Source organism: Spermophilus citellus, assembly GCF_964194105.1.
Source record: "Spermophilus citellus genome assembly, chromosome: 17".
Classification (NCBI taxonomy): Eukaryota; Metazoa; Chordata; class Mammalia; order Rodentia; family Sciuridae; genus Spermophilus; species Spermophilus citellus.
Genome location: NC_138199.1, coordinates 50,884,101 through 50,905,605, shown reverse-complemented (window position 1 = coordinate 50,905,605; position 21,505 = coordinate 50,884,101). Strand labels below are relative to the sequence as shown.

Below are 21,505 nucleotides of genomic sequence, written 5' to 3'. Positions count from 1 at the left end.
GCGCCTATCATAAGCCTTAAAAGAGATTAAATACCCCTACTCCATGATTGCTACATTTTAATTTCTCTCCTCCCTGCTGGTTCCTATTTGTATAAGCTCTTCCATGCACACACATGACCTGGAATGACCATCCTGTCTTGGGATGAGAATTCAATTTCTAGGCTCAGTGAATCCTAGGCTGTTCCAACAAAAGGAACTCACCATTCTCTAGGGCAGAACTCTTAAACTGGAGTCTGTGACCCTGTGGAGCTTGTCTGTGGATGGGGTGTGAAGGAATCTTCAAGCTTCCTGAAACTGGTGTAAAATTTTGTGTACATGTGTACGTGGGTCTCCTCCATCAGATTCTCAGAGGATATGTGCACCCTTCATAGTTTTCCAAGCAGTACTCTACGGGAAAATTCCATGGTCTTGATGTCCTTGATTTGTATTTGGCTCAGTGTGGCCACAACCCTTACCCCTTAATTAAAAAAAAAAAAAAAAAAAAAAAGAGATAAGAATGTTTGTCCCTTCCATGCTGAGTTTCCCAGGCCTGAGCCCTCCAATAGCAGAGTCTGTTCCCCCTTCAAAAGCTAACTGAGCTTGCTTGTCCTTTCTAAGGCACTGTCTTGCTAACTGACTTAAAAGTTGTGGTATCTTCTCACAGCTTCCATTCAAAGCCACATGATGGCTTTTGGAGCAAGTTGCATAACATGCTCAGTTCCCCTGAGAAGGTTTCTAATAGAAACATTCTTTTTTTTCACATTGAACTGGGCTCTGAGCCTCTGTGGAACAAGATTCCCAGAAAATGTCTCATATTTTGGTTCTCTTAACCATCAAAGTTTACTGTATGAGTGTTATAAACAAGAGAATTCTTCTTCGAGAGAACAATCAATCAGTCCCTAACATGAAGGATCAATAAAGTCTTGATATATGTATGGGAAAAGCCAATCAATCATGGAAACATTGGTTTATGATTGCTTATTTCTCTTATTAGTGTTTGTGCATCATATATTATCATTAGTAAGGATGGGAAATTTGAATTCCTGAGCAGGGTAGACTTTGATTTGCCAGGGTCAGCCCCAAAACATTATGCATTTACTCTGGATTGGCCCACAGATTCTTTGCTCCTAAAAATCCAGCTTTGGAAATTTAATGCTTTCTTCGGATATCATAAATTATTAAGCAAATTGAGGATTCCAACTCAGCACAATTCCAAGTGCTAGGAAAATAAGGCTGGAAACAGGAATTGTTCACCAAAGACAAACAAGTGCTCATTTTTCAGTACAAATAATTTTGTGTGGAGATTTTCCTAAAGGAGAAAGGGAATGGTCAGCTCGGTGGCCAGTGGATTAGTGGCCTTGGAAAGGATCGGAGCTCAGTGCTTGGCTATGACCTTGGGTAGCTTGTCGGCCTCTCCAATCTCTTTTAGGCTGTAAGTTCTTGGCAATCATTTTCTCTTTTTCTATTATTCAGAGTTTTGGTCTATAAATCATAATAAAAATGAATCATTAAATTTGCCTCAATTGAGCTGGTTTTATTTATTGTCACATCTCAGGGAATTTGCTAACCTGAGGATTGATGGGCCTGGATACAGGCAAAGATATGTGGATAGAAGAAAGAAGACACCAGAAATGCCAGGTGGGGCTGGGGATGTGGCTCAAGCGGTAGCACGCTCGCCTGGCATGCGTGCGGCCCGGGTTCGATCCTCAGCACCACATACCAACAAAGATGTTGTGTCCGCCGAGAACTAAAAAAAATAAATATTAAAAATTCTCTCTCTCTCTCTCTCTCTAAAAAATAAATAAATAAATAAATAAAAAATTCTGATGACTTTTATTTAAAAAAAAAAAAAAAAAAAAAAAGAAATGCCAGGTGGTCAGTAAAAGCAGTTGGGGGGCTCCTGGGGACAACTCTATGAAGCACACCCCCTAAGAGCCAAGTATCCTGAGAAGAGGAATGTGTCATCTGGATGGAGGGTTCAAGAGCACTGGAGTTTGAGGGGATGTTCAGCCTCAAGTGTGAGGCTCATGGTCTCAATCCTGTGCAGGACAAGCATATATTTAGGGTGTGAGTGCATAATGATCAAGACCAGAGAGGTGTGCTGGACCTTGTTGGTGATGGAAGTGTGTGCAAAAAACAGGGTGGGCATGCGAGTGAATGTGACAGAAAAATCATAAGCTGCAAAGGTGAGAAGGAATGTGAAACAGGGTGGTAAGGAGAGAGGCGAGAAAGCACAGAACTTGAACTTTACCTAAAAAAGAGAGAAAGGATAAAGGGAAGGTAAACACTGTGCAGATGGGAGAAAACAAGGTGCCAAGTGCAGAATTCAGGAACAATGGAGACGGCACCATTTCAGAGCTGATAGAATTGTGATACCATGTGAGACGGGCGTATTAATATGTATTCCATAAACTGCGCAGCTCGCAGCTCTGCACCGCTCTGTTTTGCTCTGACCGCAGTACCAGCCTCAGGCACCACAACACAATTTGGAAACAATGTGACGGAAATGTTTAATCTGCTCGGCCCATCTGTGCTGCGTATTTCTCCAGATCTCCCTGAGAGAGGCGCCTTGAATCTCCACATTGCCTTTAATATTCTCCTAAATCACCTCCCCACTGCACTTCAAGGGCCATTGCTACAATATCACAGGTTCATCTAAAGTGCAATGGGGAGGGGGGGTGTTGGGTGAGGCACAGGCAGGGAGATTTTTTATTTTAAAATAATTTCCAGAGATTGTCTTTTCTGCTTCCTTAAAAAAAAAAAAAAGAAGAAGAAGAAAAGTTATTCTACTGTTGCCGTAAGGTTATTAAGGTTGTTTGGTGCAAAACAGGGTAGGATAGAGTGGAATCATTCTCAAAAGAATTATTTTTATTAATCTAAATTCTGCTCTTTCTCTATCTCCTCTTCTTGCACCTTGCTAGAGTGAGTTGCTCATTTGGGACTGGGACTCTCCCCTTTATGCTCAGGGCATCGGGTCTCAGCTTGGTAGTTCCCAGGGCCAACCTTGACCCTGCACTGCTCTAAACAAAGCCATCCTGTTCTAGACAAAGTATACATTTAGTTCCTGGCCATCATGTCCTCATCAGGAGAAGACACTGAATATATTTTTAAATTTTAGCTTAACACCTTATATTTTCTCTCTTTCAGCACAGATGTTGGGTGTCAGGTTTCCACTGCCTTCCCCTGCTCAGTTTTGCTAGATTCAGCTATTTGGGGCCAGAATGTAGGAAGCTGGAGTGGGTTTCGGAGAAACAGGGGATGACAAGTCACCATGTTTCAGAACCTAGACAAATGGAAGAGAGTTGCACATCACTAAGAAAATTAGGATTCCTTTTGCTTTGTGAATTAAAGAAATGAATAATTTAATCCTCAAGATTGTTCCATCGAGGGAAAGGCAACCTCCCAGTTGCGGAGCCCTACAGCCTGTCGGTGTGTTACATCATCTGCACACATAGGCGTTTCCATGACAACAGCTTATAGCTTCATTTCCTGGATCCCTCTAGGGGGTGTCACAGCCAGATCCACCTGCTTTTCACCCTACCCTCGGTGGGGTCATGGTAAGGTCGCCAGAATAAATGAACGCGGGTACTAATGATCTGTTTACTGCTGTTTATGCTCTGTGTGTGTCAGGGGCATGCACATTTAGAGAGCTCATTATGGTTGCAATTAGAATGCACCATCGCTAGATATTTAACTCCTTTTTCTTTTAAATTAGCATTTTAATAACATTCTTTGAGCAGAGAAACAAAATGACCATTTTTCATGGACAAACTTCTAGCTGTAGGTGCAACTTTAATGGCAAAGTTGTGAAGGGGAAAGAAGGGAGAAAAAAGGGCCATTTTTACTACTTTCACCCTCCTCCTTACCAAAAGGATATTTTTATTTGCTTTCTAACACACTCAATTTCCTAAATTTGTTTTGAATCCAATTATTTTGGGTGGTTTAAAGCGCTGCACTCTTGTTGGACGGAAATTAGCAGCGATTGAAATTAACTTTTTATGTGACCTGTGAAAGGGGCTAAAATAATTACAAGTGTGTAGAAGAAATCCTGTCTCCAAAAGACCCTTGCTGTAGGACTGGGCTGTGATCTGATGATGGCATGATCAGAATATCTCTATATTGTAACTACAAGTTTTTTTTTTCCTTAAAAAGGTGATTGCAATTATTGTTTCTGTTTTATAATTCTTAGGATTATTTTATAGAAGGTAAATGATGACAAAAATTTAGCACTATAGGCAGAATAAGTAAGAGACAGAAAGAATAAAAACAATAACAGCATCATTTACCATTTAAAAATGGTCAGACCTGAGAGCATCCAAAAGCAGGAGAGTTGAAACAGGAAAGATGCGCTGCAGAGACCCACTTGGGCAGAATGTTCCTAAGGCACTGCTTTTCGGGAACCAGTCAACACCTTTTCTGGGTGTTTACAGATGCTCTGTTTGTGTAAAGTACGGTGAAAAATAACAATTTGAATGTTTCGATTATCTTTCCCAGTCCGTTCCATTTTCATTATTTATTTCCTACAAATCGGGACCTTGCTGAACATAATTCTGCAGACAAGGAGGTGGATGGGACAGCCAATGTGAACGAGGAGATGGATGGTGGGTGCGTGTAAGATAGATGCTATGCGTTTATGGAAAGGAGCCGTACAGTATGTCTACGTGTGAACATCCGCAAAGTAGAGCCAGGGAGCGTGTAAACTATAACGGGTATTTATAGATGGGGGAGGATAAAAAAAGGGTGCAAGGAAAACTGTGTGGGAACAGGCACAGAGATCCTGAAAAGACGTGATTTTTCCTACCCTCCTGGAATCCACGTCCAAGTTCTGCCTAAGATGTCCCATGCTCGCTGTGGCTCCTGTGAAACTCACAAGCCTTACCATGACAACAGACGGGGATTTCACAGCCAGAAGACTTGGGAGGTCAATAGTTGAAAAGCAAGAGTTATAAAGAGAGATCTTTATCCACAGCAAAACAATTCCACTAACACCCCCACCCCACAATGATAGAAGGAAGAAAAAAAAATTTAAAGACACAGCAGGAGAAAAAAAAAACCTTTCTAAAAATGCAAGTTTAAAATGTTTATGCTTTGCATCAGCCTTGTTGCACCTTAGAATCTGCCATTTCATAAATAAAATACGGATGGCATAGACTATAATTTGGTGATAGCTACCCCAGGACATATCTAGATGCACTTCTGTTATTTTAATTAAATACTGCATTATGGTTTGTGACAACTACATAGCTACAGCGTAAATGAATTCAGATTAAAGTGTTACTTAGGCATCCAGTAATTTTTGTTTCATTCCTCAGTTTTACAAAGCAAATAGCTATAAAATCAAGATGTTTGTTCATTTACAGATGGAGTAGGATTGTTGTCGCTGTTTTTTTCCCCCCCCTCCTTAATCCTCACGCACGAAAAGAAGACAGCGCTCAGAAGCTGGCTCCCAATACTCTTAGCTTATGAGCCACATCACAAAGAAAAACACATCCTCTTGACTATAATGTGAGATGCTGAATATTAATTGCTGGTATTATGCTTATCTTTCTAGCCGGATTCTGTCTTTTACCAATTACTCTGATGGGCTGCAATCTTGCTTTGCCAGGGGATTTTTCTCCTTTGTTTAACAGTTAGAAACCTATTTTATTTTATTTTATTAAAAAAGAATCATAAAGTTCATAATGCTCTGTGGAAGTTTTTAGTATTTGGAACTCTTCCCAAATACAGAATAGGAGTAGGAACACAGAAACTGCCGGATCTCTTTGCTAAAAAGATGATGCACATTTCTGCATTTAAAAGAAAAATATTTTTTCATTTTAGCCATATTAATGTTTGCTTAATGAAACTGGAGATACAATTTGATATAATCAATTGGTTAGTTTAAATGTCACTTCACTAACAAATCATGAGAAAAGTTCAGAATATTCTTATCTATCAGGTGCAGATTTTCACTCAATAGGATAGAGTAAAAGGATTTTTGTTCAAATCTGAGGATTTAATTGCATCTTAAATGTGTCATATGTCAAGATGAAAATTTTTAAATAGCAGGTTTTCTGAAACCTTTGTCTATTATTTCTGGTCTGAGAAGCAATATGATCTTTTTATTAGCCTTAAATACCATACGTCTGTGAATGTCTGCAAATTCTAGCTTTCTCTATTCTAATTGATTACCCTAAATCCCCCATAACGAATCCTATAACCTGCAAAGAAATTACTGTTCTGTATTTTTGCAATGAGGTTATAATTTGCTTCAATATTTTGTGAGTTTGGTTAGAGAACTGGACCCATCCAATACTAAGAAACCCTGGCAGAAGAGGTTTGAGGAGGCTGAACTCCTTTCAAGAAAATAATTACCCAGAAACAAAGCTTTTGCGACTCCATTTAAATAGGGCATCTCACCGAAATGTCATCCAGCCACTTTGGCAGATTAGTGAGGAGTTTATTACTAAATCTCTGTCTAATAAACGTGCAGTTGACTCTGGAGGAGCTGCTTGTTATAATACTGGCGGCGGGAAATGGAGGGAATGTCACAGTTAAAGACACAAATTTTCCCTGTAATATATTCGAATGGAAACCTCTGAATCCAATACTACATGGGCATATCTAATAAATTCACAATATTTCAGTCTCAACAGCCTTCACCGGTTAGTTTTAAAGATTTATGTGGTAAAAAATTACTCAGTGATGAATATGGTTTATTCTGTGCAGTATTGGAGGTATAAGGAATTAAACTACCGTCTTTAACAGTGAATTTATTATTACCTCTGTCAAAAGACGAAGCCTTTAACAGCATTTGTTATAAATTCACTGCAAAATAAATGGCTGGAATTTTTTACACAGGAGTTTGTAAAGCATCGGGCGATTCTGAGCATTAACCTAACACTGCCATGGCTTATGTGGTTCTAGGTAAACATTTCTGTCTGGGCCTTGTAGTTAATTATCTTGTGTGGGACTTTCCACCTGACTGAAGTGTGTGTGTGTGTGTGTGTGTGTGTGTGTGTGTGTGTGTGTGTTTGTTTTGAAAGTGAAGGGTCCTGCCCGGGACAACAGTTTAGCAATGAGATTAAGGAGGAAAATTCTAATCGTATTCTCTTTTTTAAAAACGAGTTAGGATTTGCAGGACAGGGTTGATGTGCAATAAGGCCCCTTGTTAGCAGGTTTACATGCATGCATATGCACACACGCATAAACACCCTCTCCCTTTTGTCCTCTCTTGGAATGGGTGTCCCCTCATTTATAAAAATTACCTGGAAGGAATGAGGCTGCCAGGGTTTGTTCTAGACGATTGGTTCCTGTCTGGGGGAAAGGAATGGCCTCTACTGAATTTGACCGGTGTATGACCGTTGCCTTCCAGCTGACCCCAAATCCCATTCCCATCCTCCTAACTCTATAGCCTCCCATAGGGGTTATTAATGAGAGAAAACACCATCATCATCATCATCTTCTTCATCACAACACAGTGTTGACCTGCTTGTTAACATGAAATGGGGTGGTGGGGACAGCTTCTGCTTCTCTCCTGTACCATCATAAATAAGAAAAGATATTTTCTGATGGTACCCCCTGCCTGCCCTCTTCGGTTAGGTCAGAGGTGAATAATAGCTCTTTGACAGGCATTGATCAGTTTGATCACACTGTTTGGGCAGTCTGTGCCCCAGGCCTATATCCTCCCTACTTACTACCCCCAAATTACCTCCCAAATAACCCCACCCATCCCCCACTCAGCTAAGCAGAGGGTATGATGCCTGAGGAAGTCCTAAATGGACACTAGATGTCACCAAACACCTCCTTTCCCTCAGAGTCCTGAAATTAAAAAAAAAAAAAAAAAAAAGAAAGAAAAGAAATCTTTCATTTAAAGCAATTGAAGGAATTAACTTAGCTGTTTTTATGAGGGTTGTTGTCACATTCAACTAAGCACACTTAAAGGAGAAAGTATTGCTGCATTTAGACAAATTTTTTAACAAAATCTCTTTTGGAGAGGATGGGGTCCAGGCAGAGGAAAGGTCTACATTCTTAAGTGGTCCTTTGAGGGAGTACATGGAAAACATTGGGTTTTAAAAATGTTAACATGGTCCAGGTGAGCTGCGACAGCCCTGCTTCGTTCAGATGACTAGATGCTGGGTTTGGAGCCATGATCCAGCCTGAGTTTAAGGAGCTCCATCCCAGATCACAAAGTGTGTGCATCCTTGTCCATATAAGGCCCATGGCCATCTGACCCCTTCATGTGGGCCCTGTTAAACTTGACCTTGTCTATAAAATTCCCTGTTTCTATTAGCAGAGAAAGCTTGGCGTGTTTGGACCATGTGAATACCTTTCTTCTCCAGCTAAGCCAGAATGTAAGTATCAGTTTTACGTAGTGCCCAACTTGTTGCTCCAAGGCTGATTTCCATGGAAATAAGACCCTGGATAAGGCCTTAGAGGAGCTTTCAAGACCAACTCATGAAGCACACCAGCCAAGCCCAAGAGGTATCCCATCCTGGCTCAGTTTATTTTAAACTCATGTAGGGACCTCTTTTCCTTTCTAGTAATTGAGAGTTTCTCTCTTTAATTTGCCTTTATCTATTGGACAGCTCATGTTACCATCACAAATTACTTTTGGAACATGAACCTTATTTTTCAAATGGGCATTCACATACGAGTGATCTCAAATAATGGAAGAAGCACTTTTATTATTTAGAAGGAATGGTTCCCCAGTAAAAGACCTTGGAACTAAGTCAGGGTCACTACCCTGAAAGCTGGGTCTCTTTATCCAAATAGAGGCTTCTTACCTTTCTTTCTCCTCCTTATATAACAAGTGACCATAGTGGTGCTGATCCAGGTCCACAGAAGGGCCTTATGATCCTCAGATGAAAAGAACTAAGCCAGGGCACGGTGTTATCGCACGGAGGGTGATTCAGCACCTGCCCTGTCATGCCTGGTGCCCAGGCTGAATGGATTTTTGGAGTACACCTGTTGTTGAACCCCTGCCAAGTACTGATGGCCACTAACCCCCAAATCACTTTTCCCCGCTGTTGATGTTTGGAATGTCAGACAGGACCGAGCAGCAGCCGGCGTGTATTTCAAACACAGCAGATGGATTTTTATATTAGCTCCTATTTCATGTTCAGGCAGAGCGACCGCCTCACTAAAACCACAGCCTCGGTGCTGCCGAGTTTGCTTCTGTGAGATTAATTCTGTGAAATTAATTGGGACAAGATTGAAAAGGAAATTAAAATGCAGCTGAGTGAACAGGCCTTTCAAACACCTTTTTCCTGCTCTATTCGAACTTGAATTCTGCGGTGGTCGCTGGCATCGTGGGAAGTAATTTACGAGAGGCAGGCTCTCAGGAGCCATCGGTTACGTATGAAGAGACCGGCACCAGCGCCACAATCTGGAGCCACTGAAGAGCGCTAAACACCCCGCTGTGGCCTGAGCTGTGTCCTGGCTCCAGGGAGGAAGGGAAGTTCAGTCCCTTCCCAGAGAAGGCTGTTCAGAAAGAAATATCTGGGCCCAAAAGGAATGCAGGAACATTCACTGGAGGCTCAGATCTGCTTCATTATTAAAATTTCCCATTAATATATTTTAAGACCTCAATTGGAAATCAGTGAATTAAGTGGGCATGAAGCTGTGTGGGGCCTGAGGATTGCTTGGCCAGGTTGTAGGGAGGTCAGCAGGAGTCTTCCTGCTGACTGCTTGTTAGTTCCTATTCTGGAGCTTAGGTACACAGCTTTGGCATCTCCTGGAAGAGAACTTTGGAGACTATCAGATGTCAGTGATGAAATCTGTTGGACCAGTAAAAGCACAGTGACTTTCCACACAGTCTTCTTCAATGGGTAGTTTTCTACATGAAGTGAGAGCCTACTGTGTCTCAGAACATCTCTATGAAGAGTTCTTGGCATGTGGACCATATTATTTTCTCTATGAATTCACCAATAATTTAGTAAACTCCTAGTATGTGCCCAACATGGGTCTAAAAGGTTTATTATTAGTAGAAGTTAGCAGAATATAATGCTAGTTTCCATTTCCTGGGTGCTGGGCTCTTCTTTACCCATATCTCTAGTGGAAGCCTCACTATGACCCTGTGAATAAAAATTATCCCACTTTTTACAGATGAGGAAATTGAGGATTAGCAAGGTTAAGTGACTTTCTCCAGGGTCACATAAATAAGGCATCTGTTGTTACTTGTTTCTCTGAGAACAGGACAGGCAATGGGCATTTGGTTAATTATGGGGTGCATCTTTCTTCAGGCAATCATCTCTGGAGAAGTTTTTTTCTCTGTCTCTCATTTCTCTCTCTCTCTCTCTCTCTCTCTCTCTCTCTCTCTCTCTTCTTTCCTTCTTTCCTCCTTCCTTCCTTTCTTTCATACCAGGGATTGAACCCTGGGGTGCTTCACCACTGATCCATAACCCCAGGCCTCTTTTTAGTTTTTATTTTGAGGCAGGCTCTTGTTAAGTTGCTTAGGGCTTCACTTCATTGCTGAGGCTGGATTTGAACTTGCAATGCTCCTGCCTCAGTCTCCCTAGTCACTAGGATTACAGGCATGCTGTGCCACTGTGCCTGACTTCTTTTTCTTTTTTGGGATAAATTCTTCTCTTTCTGGGATCACTCCTGCCCAAAGGCAAGACTCAAAAATTCACCTGAGGTTGGGCCTAGGATTCTAGGATTCAAGGCTGGATCTTACTTGGGTGTCTATTGAGAAACAGCAAACAGGGGTGGGGATATAGCTTAACGGTAGAGGACTTATCTAACATGCATGAGGGCTTCCCCACCCCCAGAAAAAAGGAAAAAACAAATAAAGAAGCAGCAGGAAGCAAGTAGGAGTCCTGGACTAAAATCTGCCATCCTCCCTTCCTCACTTCCTTGTCCACTTCCCTACCCAGGAGACTTTCTTCTTCCCGTCCAATCTTCTCTTCACAATATTCCTTTTATCAGACAAAGAGAGAGAGGAAATCAGATGCATCTATGAGATCTGAAGACAAAAGAGCTAGTAGCTGTAACTTTTGTTGTGGTTTAATCTGAGTGAGTAATTGAAGCTAAGGCACATTTTTGTGTGGGGCTCCTGTAAGCGGTTTTACAGGGTCAGGCCCACTGTGTCCGAAGGGGAAATGTCTGAGGTACAGAAAACCTTCCATGTTGTCCAACACGATTTTCTCATTTTACAGATGAAGAAATGAATCCAGGTAAGCTGAGCCACATGGTTGCATCTTGTGCTTTCTTGGGGAAAAGGCTTCCCCAGGTTTCTAGACAGTGGGGCTTTGATGCTCAACAAAGGTGCTACTGGCTAAAGTGGGATGAATTTATGATCCATAGGAGAGACGATCCTAGAGTATTAACAACTGAACTTCTGAATAGAAAAATGGCTAGGGATGGTAGCAGAATGTTCTGTCTGAATTGGTTCATTTGTGCTTCTTAGAAGCAAAGAAATGGACTGGGTCGTCTTTTAAGGTTCCTTCTTGCCCAAGAACTCTGAGTTAGGTAGTAGAATCAAGGCAAATCCTATTTGAGATGCTCCCCAAACCAACATTAACTGGAAGGAACCTCTATGAGAGAAATTTTGTTGTGTTCCTACCTTCTGGTTTCCTTTTCAGATAAGCAGAGATTAGCAACATGAGGAAGGGATGGTACACCCTTGGGGTGGTGGTGGTGAGAAATATTAGGATGATTAGGGATCCAAATGGACTCAGAACCTTCCAGAAGAGAGGAGAAAGAAGCTGATAGAACCAGAGCAGTAAGGTATTTTCACTGAATTAAACTCTGACTTATTAGCTTTTAGTAATGGAGGAGGGGAAGAGAAGTTGGTTTAAAAAAAAAAACATGTGGAGTTTGTTTCCCCCATGTTTCTCGGGAATTTCTTAAAAATACCATAGCCATGGTAACCTTGGACAGCTCTATATTGCAGGACAGGTCACTGCACAGCCCCTTCTAACTGGAGGAAAGGGACCCCCAGTGAGAAGCCATTAACAAAGGCAAAAGACATGCAAAACAAACAAAATAATCATGACTGAGAGAGAGGGCCAGCAGACAGTCTGGCTCTGTTCTCCCCCCCTCCTGCTGCAGGCACCTCCAGACAATGTAAACAGTTAATTTGTTCACCTGCAGGCTCTGGGCAAACAGAGGCCTGGTCACACCTGAGTGGATAACTCGATTACCCCCGTAATGCCAGCGTGGTAATGTACACAAATTCTATTACATGGTAAACCTTGCTTTCGGGCATTTGAAATACCAATCAGGCCAATGTCCACTCCCTTCTTTGCTTCCAATTTATTCTTGGTGTATTGGAGCTGCACCGAAATGGCACTAGGGTGGTGTTGAGTTAGGGATCCAGGAGAAATCACTAGAAGATTATATTCTCACTCATCAGGGCCTGTAGGCCTCCTACTCTCCTGCAAAGGGTTAGCTTGAATTTAGTCCTTGTTTAAGGGGCCTGATTCACTGGAACCACTGAAGGATACCTTAGGTACAGATCTGGTCTGTTTCTCAAGGAGCTTATTGTATATTTCAAACCCCAGACAAGCCCTTGGCCTAGGTAGTAACATTCACAGAATAAAGATAAATGGTAAATGATGAGTTAACAACACAATGGGCTTTCAATTTTCCTTTACGAAATCCACATACTCAGCAATTAAAGAGCAAAATTATACCTATTTCAAAAGTATGTTTGTAGATATCGATTGGCTGCATAGAAAGAGAGACCTTTTTAATACTATCTTTAGGGACAGAACTTATTATCTTAGCCTGCTTATAGACCATGGGTGGTCTTTTACAAGGATGGATCCTCAAACTGTAACCCATGAATTTGGAATCTTTACATTCGTAAAGGATTGGCAATAATCCATCTTTTTTTTTTTTTTTTTTAACCCTATTCCTTTCTGATCAACAATACCATTTGTGAGATGGTCAGCTGGGTCTATGGGTTAACTCTTTTTTTTTTTTTTTTTTTTTTTTTTTTTAGAGAGAGTGAAAGAGGAGAGAGAGGAGAGAGAGGAGAGAGAGAGAGAATTTTTAATATTTATTTTTTAGTTCTCGGCGGACACAACATCTTTGTTGGTATGTGGTGCTGAGGATCGAACCCGGGCCGCACGCATGCCAGGCGAGCGCGCTACCGCTTGAGCCACATCCCCAGCCCTATGGGTTAACTCTTGATTGAGGAAGAGAAGGGAGTTAGCTGGCCTTTGCAGGATTGGATTCACTATCTTGGCCTTATCAGCACTTGGTCAAACCAATTGAGCTAACTAGTTCTGACTCCTCCCCCCATAGGTAATTATATTACAGTCTCATTTATCTACAAATGAAATAAGAAGGCAGCTTACTTAGCCAGAATGTTTTCAATAGTATTATATAGTAATAAATTATGTACACAGCAATGACCTTTAAGTATCCTAGTCCTTGAAAAAGATCAGATTTCAATTGGCATAACTTTAAGGTTATGTTTACTTTATTGTATTTTGAAATTTGAAAATTGATCTCTAAATCTGAATTTTCAATTAAAATGTCCCCTGGCAATTATAAATAAATGGAAATTTATTCTGTGTGTGAGGGAGCCATGGAACTTATCCTGAAAAGTGTTATAACAGAATAATTCTGGTTGTGGTGACTACACCTTCAAGAGTGAAAAAATCAACTTTGGATCCAAGTTCCATACTCTATGTCCTTACCTTGCTCAGAATGCGAATGAGGTCACCCCGTTGGAAGGACAGTTCGTCTGGCTGTTCACCATAACAATCCCATAGTCCTTGGTAATAACTGGCATAGTCCACTGATTAAAGAGAAGAGAAATCAAAGTGAAAAGGACTCTGTCTTTTTCATGGAGCCACATTTTTGTTGCAAATGGAAACTAGGGTTCTGCTAGGGTCCCTAGGAAACCTAATATTCAGGGGGGTCTAGATGAAATACAGCCAAGCACTCAGCATGAGCAAAGGATTATGGGAGAAGGAGATCATTAACTAACATTAAATATTTACAGATCACCCCTAGTAGGATGCTGTTCAACAATATGATAATATATTTATTTATTAATAAAAAAAAGTCAGGTAGGTAATTTTTCAGTTGGTTTGTAAATAAGCAGCATGAAGAAGTTTCCCTCCAGACTTTCTTGATCCAGGACATCTAAACAACCTAGCTCATCTCTTCATTATGCATTTGAAGGTACAAGTCTCTGACTCCTGCTATTCACAAGAGGCTGAATCAGCCAGCTGCTTCTGTATCACAGCTCACATTTTGGCCTCCTCTGTTACATGGGAGCTTCATCCTGGGCACTTTCCACCCAGGTACTATATGAGGTAATCACCAATAAATACTAAAACAAATAGCCCAGTCCTTAAGTGGAACCATGGGGGTGTCTCATCTATTACAACTAAATTCTGGGTGGGCTGGCCCTTTTCCAGCATCTCATTTGTAGATCCTGAACATGTCTGCCAAGATTTATCTGCAAGCCCCCAGGGGAACAGAAACCAAAGTGATCTGCATTAAAAATGAAAGCAACTGAAGATGACAAACCAAGCTTTAGAAGCACTGGAGAGATTTACTGGGCTTCTCAGCAAGACTCATTGGCAATGATGCCACAGGACAGCCATCGATTCTTAACAATGAAGAATTTGTATTGATCCTCTTCTACCCGGAAAGGTTAAACACTAGAGTACAAAGTGGGAGAGGATCTGGGGATTTGAATGGCAGGAGAGCTAATGCCCACTAGACCAAGGATGCTCCCTGTTCCTGAGGACTCTCTGTATGAGATCTGTGAGCCAAGCACCTCCCAAAGGTGAAATCTGATTGATGGGATTCAGGAGTCCTGTGTTCTAGTTAAATTGTATGTGTTTTTTTGGGATTCTATTCTACCAATTTCCACCTTTCCTTTCATTTGTTTGGACCCTTCTATGAGCAGTAATGGTATTGGTTGCTGAGAATGGGAATAGATGAGGGCAAGTAGGTGGATGGGGGCACAGGAGCCCAGCTATATTTGCTTTTTTCTGCTTGTTCCTAACTTATGAGCAATTCAAACATTGCATAGGGAAACAAAATCCCTACATGTCTCTGGGTAAGAACTTTAGTAGGAATCTTAAAGTGCACAAAAACAGAGGAGGGATAGAGCTATTAGTTAAGACTCAGATATTTCTTTCTTTCTTTTTTTTTTTAAAGAGAGAGGAGAGGGAGGGAGGGAGGGAGGGAGAGAGAGAGGGAGGGAGGGAGAGAGAGAGAGAGAGAGAGAGAGAGAGAGAGAGAGAGAGAATTTATTTATTTATTTATTTATTTATTAGTTTTTCGGCAGACACAACATCTTTGTTTGTATGTGGTGCTGAGGATGGAACCCAGGCCGCACGCATGCCAGGCGAGCGCGCTACCGCTTGAGCCACATCCCCAGCCCAAGACTCAGATATTTCAAACAGAAGTAAAAATGTCAATCATAGAGGAACTTAGGCATTTTTTTTTTTTTTTGTTTTACACAGAAAATTGTTTGTATATGCAGTAGACAATAGAGGGCAGCAAACAAAATAACTACAGTGAAAACATTCTGCCATGGAGTTAAGAATATATTTTAAAGAAAAATAAGTTGGGAGAAAAAAGCTAACTATTGAAAAGACAAAGCATATATTTTTAGGGATATCAGTGCATGAAATAGTAGAGAAATATCACTAGCTGAAAAGTGTTTTCCTAGAGGATATATTATGCCTTTGCAGTTGTTACAGAGCTGATAAATCATCCCAAGATTTTGACTAAATTTAGGAATGAGAATTATATTAACATCAATATTCTTCATGGATTTATATATGGTAGAGAAAATCCTTCTTTTTGTTTTGTTTTGTTTTTGTTTTTGGTACCAGGGATTTAACCCAGGGGCACTTCACTATTGAGCTACATCCCAAGACCTTTTTTATATTTCATTTAGAGTCAGGATCTTTCTAAGTTGCTTAGGGCCTCACTAATTTGCTGAGGCTGGCTTTGAACTTGTGATCCTCCTGCCTCAGCCTCCTAAACCTGGTGAGAAAAATCATCTTTATAAAAATAGATTTTCAAAACCTAACTTGATATTTCTGAATGGTATGAAGACTGACAAAGTTAATAAGGGTTTTTCTGGCCTACCAGAGGGTCCCTTTGAGGTACTTGTTCCCCATAATGTGCCTGGATGTGGGACAGCTTCTAAAATGATGGATACCATCGTTTTGTTTTTGGTTTTGGTACTGGGAATTGAACTCAGAGGCACTCAACCACTGAGCCACATCCCCAGCTCTATTCAGAGACAGGGTCTCACTGAGTTGCTCAGCACCTCACTTTTGCTGAGGCTGATTTTGAACTTTCGATCCTCCTGCCTCAGCCTCCCAAGTCCTGGAATTATAGGCATGCACCACCGCACCCGCCACCTTTGGTTTTTATATATAAAAGTGACTTGACATTGGGCATATGGGGACCTGAGAAAAATACCCGAAAAAAGACTTATGCTGAAAGCATAAATCACAGGGAAAGCAGGAAGCTAGGAGGAAAACAGAAGCCTTCCAGGAAAAACTAAAGATAAAAAAGGACTTTGGAGTTCCAGAATCCAGAGATAGTATAGACTAGTCCAAGAATAATCAGAACTAGACCCATTTTATGATAGCTCTGAAAAACAGGCAGAATGAAGGGCTAAAGGGAGAAAATATTGAACCTACTGGCTAGTAGTATTCTGGATTTAGAAGTTAAGTAAGGAATGATTCTTTATCTGGGCAAGACTGGACTCTGTATTGCAGACTCCCTATTTAACACGATTTTTTTTTTGGTACTAGGGATTGAACCCAGGGGACTTAACCATTGAGCCACATCCTCAGCCCTATTTATTTATTATTATTTTTTAAAAAAATATTTATTTTTTAGTTGTAGGTGGATACAATAACCTTTATTTTATTTATATGCGGTGTTGAGGCTTGAACCCAGTGCCTCATGTGTGCTAGGCAAGCAGTTCAGCCACTGAGCCACAACCCCAGCCCTATTTATTTATTATTTTGAGACAGGGTCTCACTAAGTTGCTCAGGACCTCACTAAGTTGCTGAGGCTGGCTCTGAACTCATGATCCTCCCGCCTCAAAGTCCTGTGTTTCTGGGATTACAGGCCACCCCTCCCGGCAACACATATAGGGATTTACATTTATGTGTATATGCGTGCAACTTCATAATTCATTCCTCAGCATCCAACAATCATGCGCACGACACCTGCAAAATGCCAGGGACTGTGCTGGACACCAGGAATTCCATACTGACCATACATGGTTCTTGCTTCCAAGGCTGCCATCTAGTAGGGGAGGCACCATGGGACAAATAGTGTAAATATTTATTTATTTATGATTGCAATGTATCTGTGAAAAAGTTGAGAATACTATGTATAATAGGGAATTTGCCATAGTCTTAGGGGGTCAAGGAAGGCTTCTCTGAGGCTTCAGCTGCATTCGAAAACCCAACCTAGGGGGTGTTACTTTCTGACCTTGAAAGGGGAAGAGGTGAGGTCGAGGGGGGATTCATTCCTGAAGCCTGCCCTCAAAAAGGGCTTGAAGGTCCAAAAGCCTGCTGGGTTAGTTCAGGTTTGCCCTAACCTTGTCCAGATTATCCTACAAACAGGTGAATGCACGCGGACACTTTGACTTCTTCAGAGCAGTGAAAGGAATTGAGAGCTCAGGAGCTTGGCTCCCCTCTGTGGGTTGTGTTTAGGTTTCTTTAGGTTTATACTACTCTGGCAGCAGCCTGAGATCAGAAATGGTGCAGTATTCTGACCATTTAATTAATTCAAAACATCCTCATTCTCATTTTGAGGACATTATTCCATCTAATTATTTTTTTTTCCAGTCTGTCCATTTGGAATGAAAAACAAAAGAATAAAGCTTAATGCCAGCATTTCTCAATGTCTCTCCAAAAAACGTAACTCTGCACTAAATAAAGCCTGGTAATTCAAAAGCAAAGCACTAATATATTCAGCATAAAACAGACAGAGGACTTAGAGCAATAATGACACCACTAATAACTAAAACAGTTATAACAATTAACAACAATTACAATGATAGAGAAGCTAATGGGTATGATCACTGCATTTAAATTGCCAGCAAAGCTGAGAAGGACTATCTCTAGAGGAAAAAAAAAGTGTGCGTGTCTGTTGGGGGGAGCATCTTGTTTTCTTTATCTCATGTAAGGGAAGCTGAGTTCCAAGCAGACAAATTGTCATTGGAAGATCAGAAGAAGACCAGGTTAAAAAAGAAATAGTATTGTAGCTGGGCTTGGTGGTGCACACCTGTAATCCCAGTAGCTTGGGAGACTGAGGCAGAAGGAATGCAAGTTCAAGGTCAGTCTCAGCAATTTAGCAAGATCCTAAGCAATTTAGTGAGGCCTTGACTCATAATTTAAACAAACAAACAAACAAACAAATAAATAAAAAGGGCTGGGGATATGACCCTGAGTTCAATCCCTAGTACTCCCCCCCCCCAAAAAAAAAGAAAAAGAATTGTTTTCCTCTTTTTCAGGTATTTATTGCATGGCATTTGTCACTACAGGCCAAGTTCTTTGTAACCAGTAATAGTCATTTCTTCAGTTACTGAGTCCAAATTGGTGCTATTGTTAACAGAGTCCATGAAAATTAAACGTCAGAATGTTCAAAGTTCTAGGGTCAAAGGGCCTGGACACCTCTCTGACTTTCCCCTTCTTTAGGGATAGCAGAACCGGGCAGTGTTCCTTCAAGGGTTCAGCTTTTGTTTAGGAAACGTTTTGGGTAGCTCCAGAATTCAAGCTGTGACTGGGCAAAAGAGACTGAAGTCAGGTCAGCACGTTGTATACATTTTCTTAAGGGGTAAAAGACTGTGTCAATGAGACCTGGCACTGGGTACACCATTTAAATTATGGAAAAGAGAGGGAAAACTGAGAGGAAGATGAAAGCTAATCCTATCAGAGCATGGCACAATGAGGCTTGGACAAAAAAAGCCAAAGCAGAGATTCACTGAAGCTATTGGAAATGTTCTCCAGCCCAGGCCAGAAAGACCATTTTGTTCTGTTCATTCCCATAGACTCTGATATTTTATTAACTATTTTAGAAGGAAGGTATGAAATCTCCATTGACTGTGGCACCAGAGCAGGAAGTTTCTCTTTGGAAGTGAGGAACGCTCACAGATCCTTGATTTTTCACCTCATATGCTCCTTTTATGGGGTCAAAATTTTAGCTGGTTGAAGCTCAATTCATGGTTGGTATTAAAAAATGGATTTCAGGCTAGGTGCAGTGGCGCACACTTGTCATCCAAGTGGCTCAGGAGGCTGAGGCAGGAGGATCGCAAGTTCAAAGTCAGCCTCAGCAACTTAGTGAGGCCTTAAGCAACTCAGTGAGACTCTGTCTCTAAATAAAATACAAAAAAGGGCTGGAGATGTGGCTCAGTGATTAAGTGCCCCTGAGTTCAACTCAATTACCAAAAAAAAAAAAAAAAAAAAAAAAATCATCAACAACAACAAAATGATCTTAAAGGTAAGACCTGCAAGGGCCTGTATCTTTGTTTCTTTGGGCAGCAATTCTCCACAGGTGAATGTGTAAGTGGGTCCTCAGAGGGCCTCCCAGATAAAATTCTTATAGGCAACCATTTTCTGCCTTCCTGAAATTACTGAATGCTTAAAAGACCATAATAGTGGTCTTCAGATTGTCCATAATTTCAGAGGAAAAATGATACCTTGGTCAGGGATTTGAGGTATCTAAGGATGATTTCCATAGCTGCTTTTTAGTTGACATGGTACAAACAGCATGGAGTGAGTTTTATTTCTGGTTACCTTGATATAACCTCTTCATGATAAGGAAGGGAGATAAGCTCTCATCACCCAGATCCTTTGTGTTACACTGTTTGGCTGATGGGCTGGAATTTACTGAAAATCTGAGGTGTTGAAGAGTCACTCATTAAAATAACCCTGTTACTAACAGTCATGCTGTAAACCGAGCTCTTTATAGATTGAACAATCAATACTACAAGGCTGTGATAGATTTTCTAGGTAACAGAATAAAATAAAAGAAATTGCATCTTACAGGGTCATTAACACTCAATAAGGATAAACTGAATTCCTTCCCTCCTCCCCACTCTGATAAGATCTAGGCCTTGAAATGTTAGCAGTTCCATCAGCAAAAAGCATAGCATCCTAGGAACAGGATCCGTGGGATGGCAGAGAAAAGTACTTGGATTTTAAAGATAATCCTGCTAGTCATAGTTTCTTTTAGGTGAAAAGGAAGAAGGGGCAGGCCAATTTGCTTAAAATGTTTTTATCCCTCTCCAAAAGGTAAATAACACCTGAGAAAAACTAAATGAAGAAAACTTACGTAGCATGTGTACGACCTAAGAATTCAGACTGGCCCAGAGCTCTCTCTGCCTTTTAAATGCCTTGGTGGAGGCTGCCTGCCTTTCCCCCAGACCTCTCTGTCTTATTGTTATAAAACTCAGGGATGACATCTGGATGTTACATATTTGTTACTCTGTTTCTATAGCTCCTTTGGAGAAAAGGCACTCTATAAATTCAATAAATAAATAAGTAAACACAAATAATAAAAATTCCTGCCTCAGATTCTGCAGAGAGAGCGAAAAGTCCTCCTGTTTTTTAATCACTAAGTCACTAATCATTATAACTGGTGGGAAGCGTAAACCATAGAAACATATTTAGAGCTTGCTATACTTTAACAACACCTATTGGAGGCAGAAAGCATGAGGAACAAAAGGGTCTTCTTCTTCTTCTTCTTTTTTAAATCTACTTGAATTATACCTGTTGGAACAATTAAGAAATAAATCTTCCTTTCACCTTCCAGATAGAGCCTTAGAGAGAGCCAGGTGTAAGAAGGAAATGAGGGCTGGAATTGTGGCTCAGTGGCAGAGCACTTGCCTCACATGTATGAGGCACTGGGTTCGATCCTCAGCACCATATAAAAATAAAATAAATAAAATAAAGGTATTGTGTCCGTCTCCAACTTAAAAAAAATATTTAAAAAAAAGAAGAAGGAGGAAATGAGATGGTGGAGGAGTCTGAAATTGAATTTTAGATTTTCCCCGAAGACTGTTGGTTCCTGATGGAGTTTAATATAATGCTGATCATAGGAAGCTTACAATTATTCTGCCCAAGTGGTCCATACTGAGTGTTTCTTTTCCACTTTTGGTGATGGAAGTTGGTTGAGAAAAGACTTATATGGGACATGGGTTGGTCAGAACAGATTTTCTGTTGGAATTCTGTACAGCAAGTAGAAAACAGTGAACAGATTTAATTTCATGTGTCAATTATCACAAGCTACATCTCCTGCCCCTTTTTTAAATTTTGAGACAGGGTCTTACTAACTTGCTAAGTCTGGGCTTGAACTTGAGATCCTCCTGTCTCAGCCTCCAGAGTAGCTGCGATTGCAGATAGGTGCCAGCTTCACACACATCCTTTTAAAGATTCACTTCCTATAGAAAATTAAAAAGGGGGCTTTCCTGATGGATAAGAAAGGGAAGAAGAGGCAGAAGGGAAGGAGAAAAGAGGAGAATTGGAAAAAGGTAAGATCAGAGAAATGGAGAGGGAGCAGGGAGGGAAAAAGAAAGAACTCTGAAGCTTAA

The 21,505-nt window shown here is 40.8% G+C and overlaps 1 protein-coding gene across 1 annotated transcript in view; it reads right to left on the bottom strand.

The window, feature by feature from the left end:
• The window catches only part of SKAP1 (src kinase associated phosphoprotein 1), a 283,362-nt gene that overhangs the window by 9,234 nt on the left and 252,623 nt on the right, over positions 1–21,505 (bottom strand). The window contains exon 11 of the mRNA XM_081272824.1: positions 13,611–13,711. Coding sequence (XP_081128950.1) covers positions 13,611–13,711 — 101 coding nt within the window. The remainder of the gene's footprint in view (positions 1–13,610; positions 13,712–21,505) is intronic.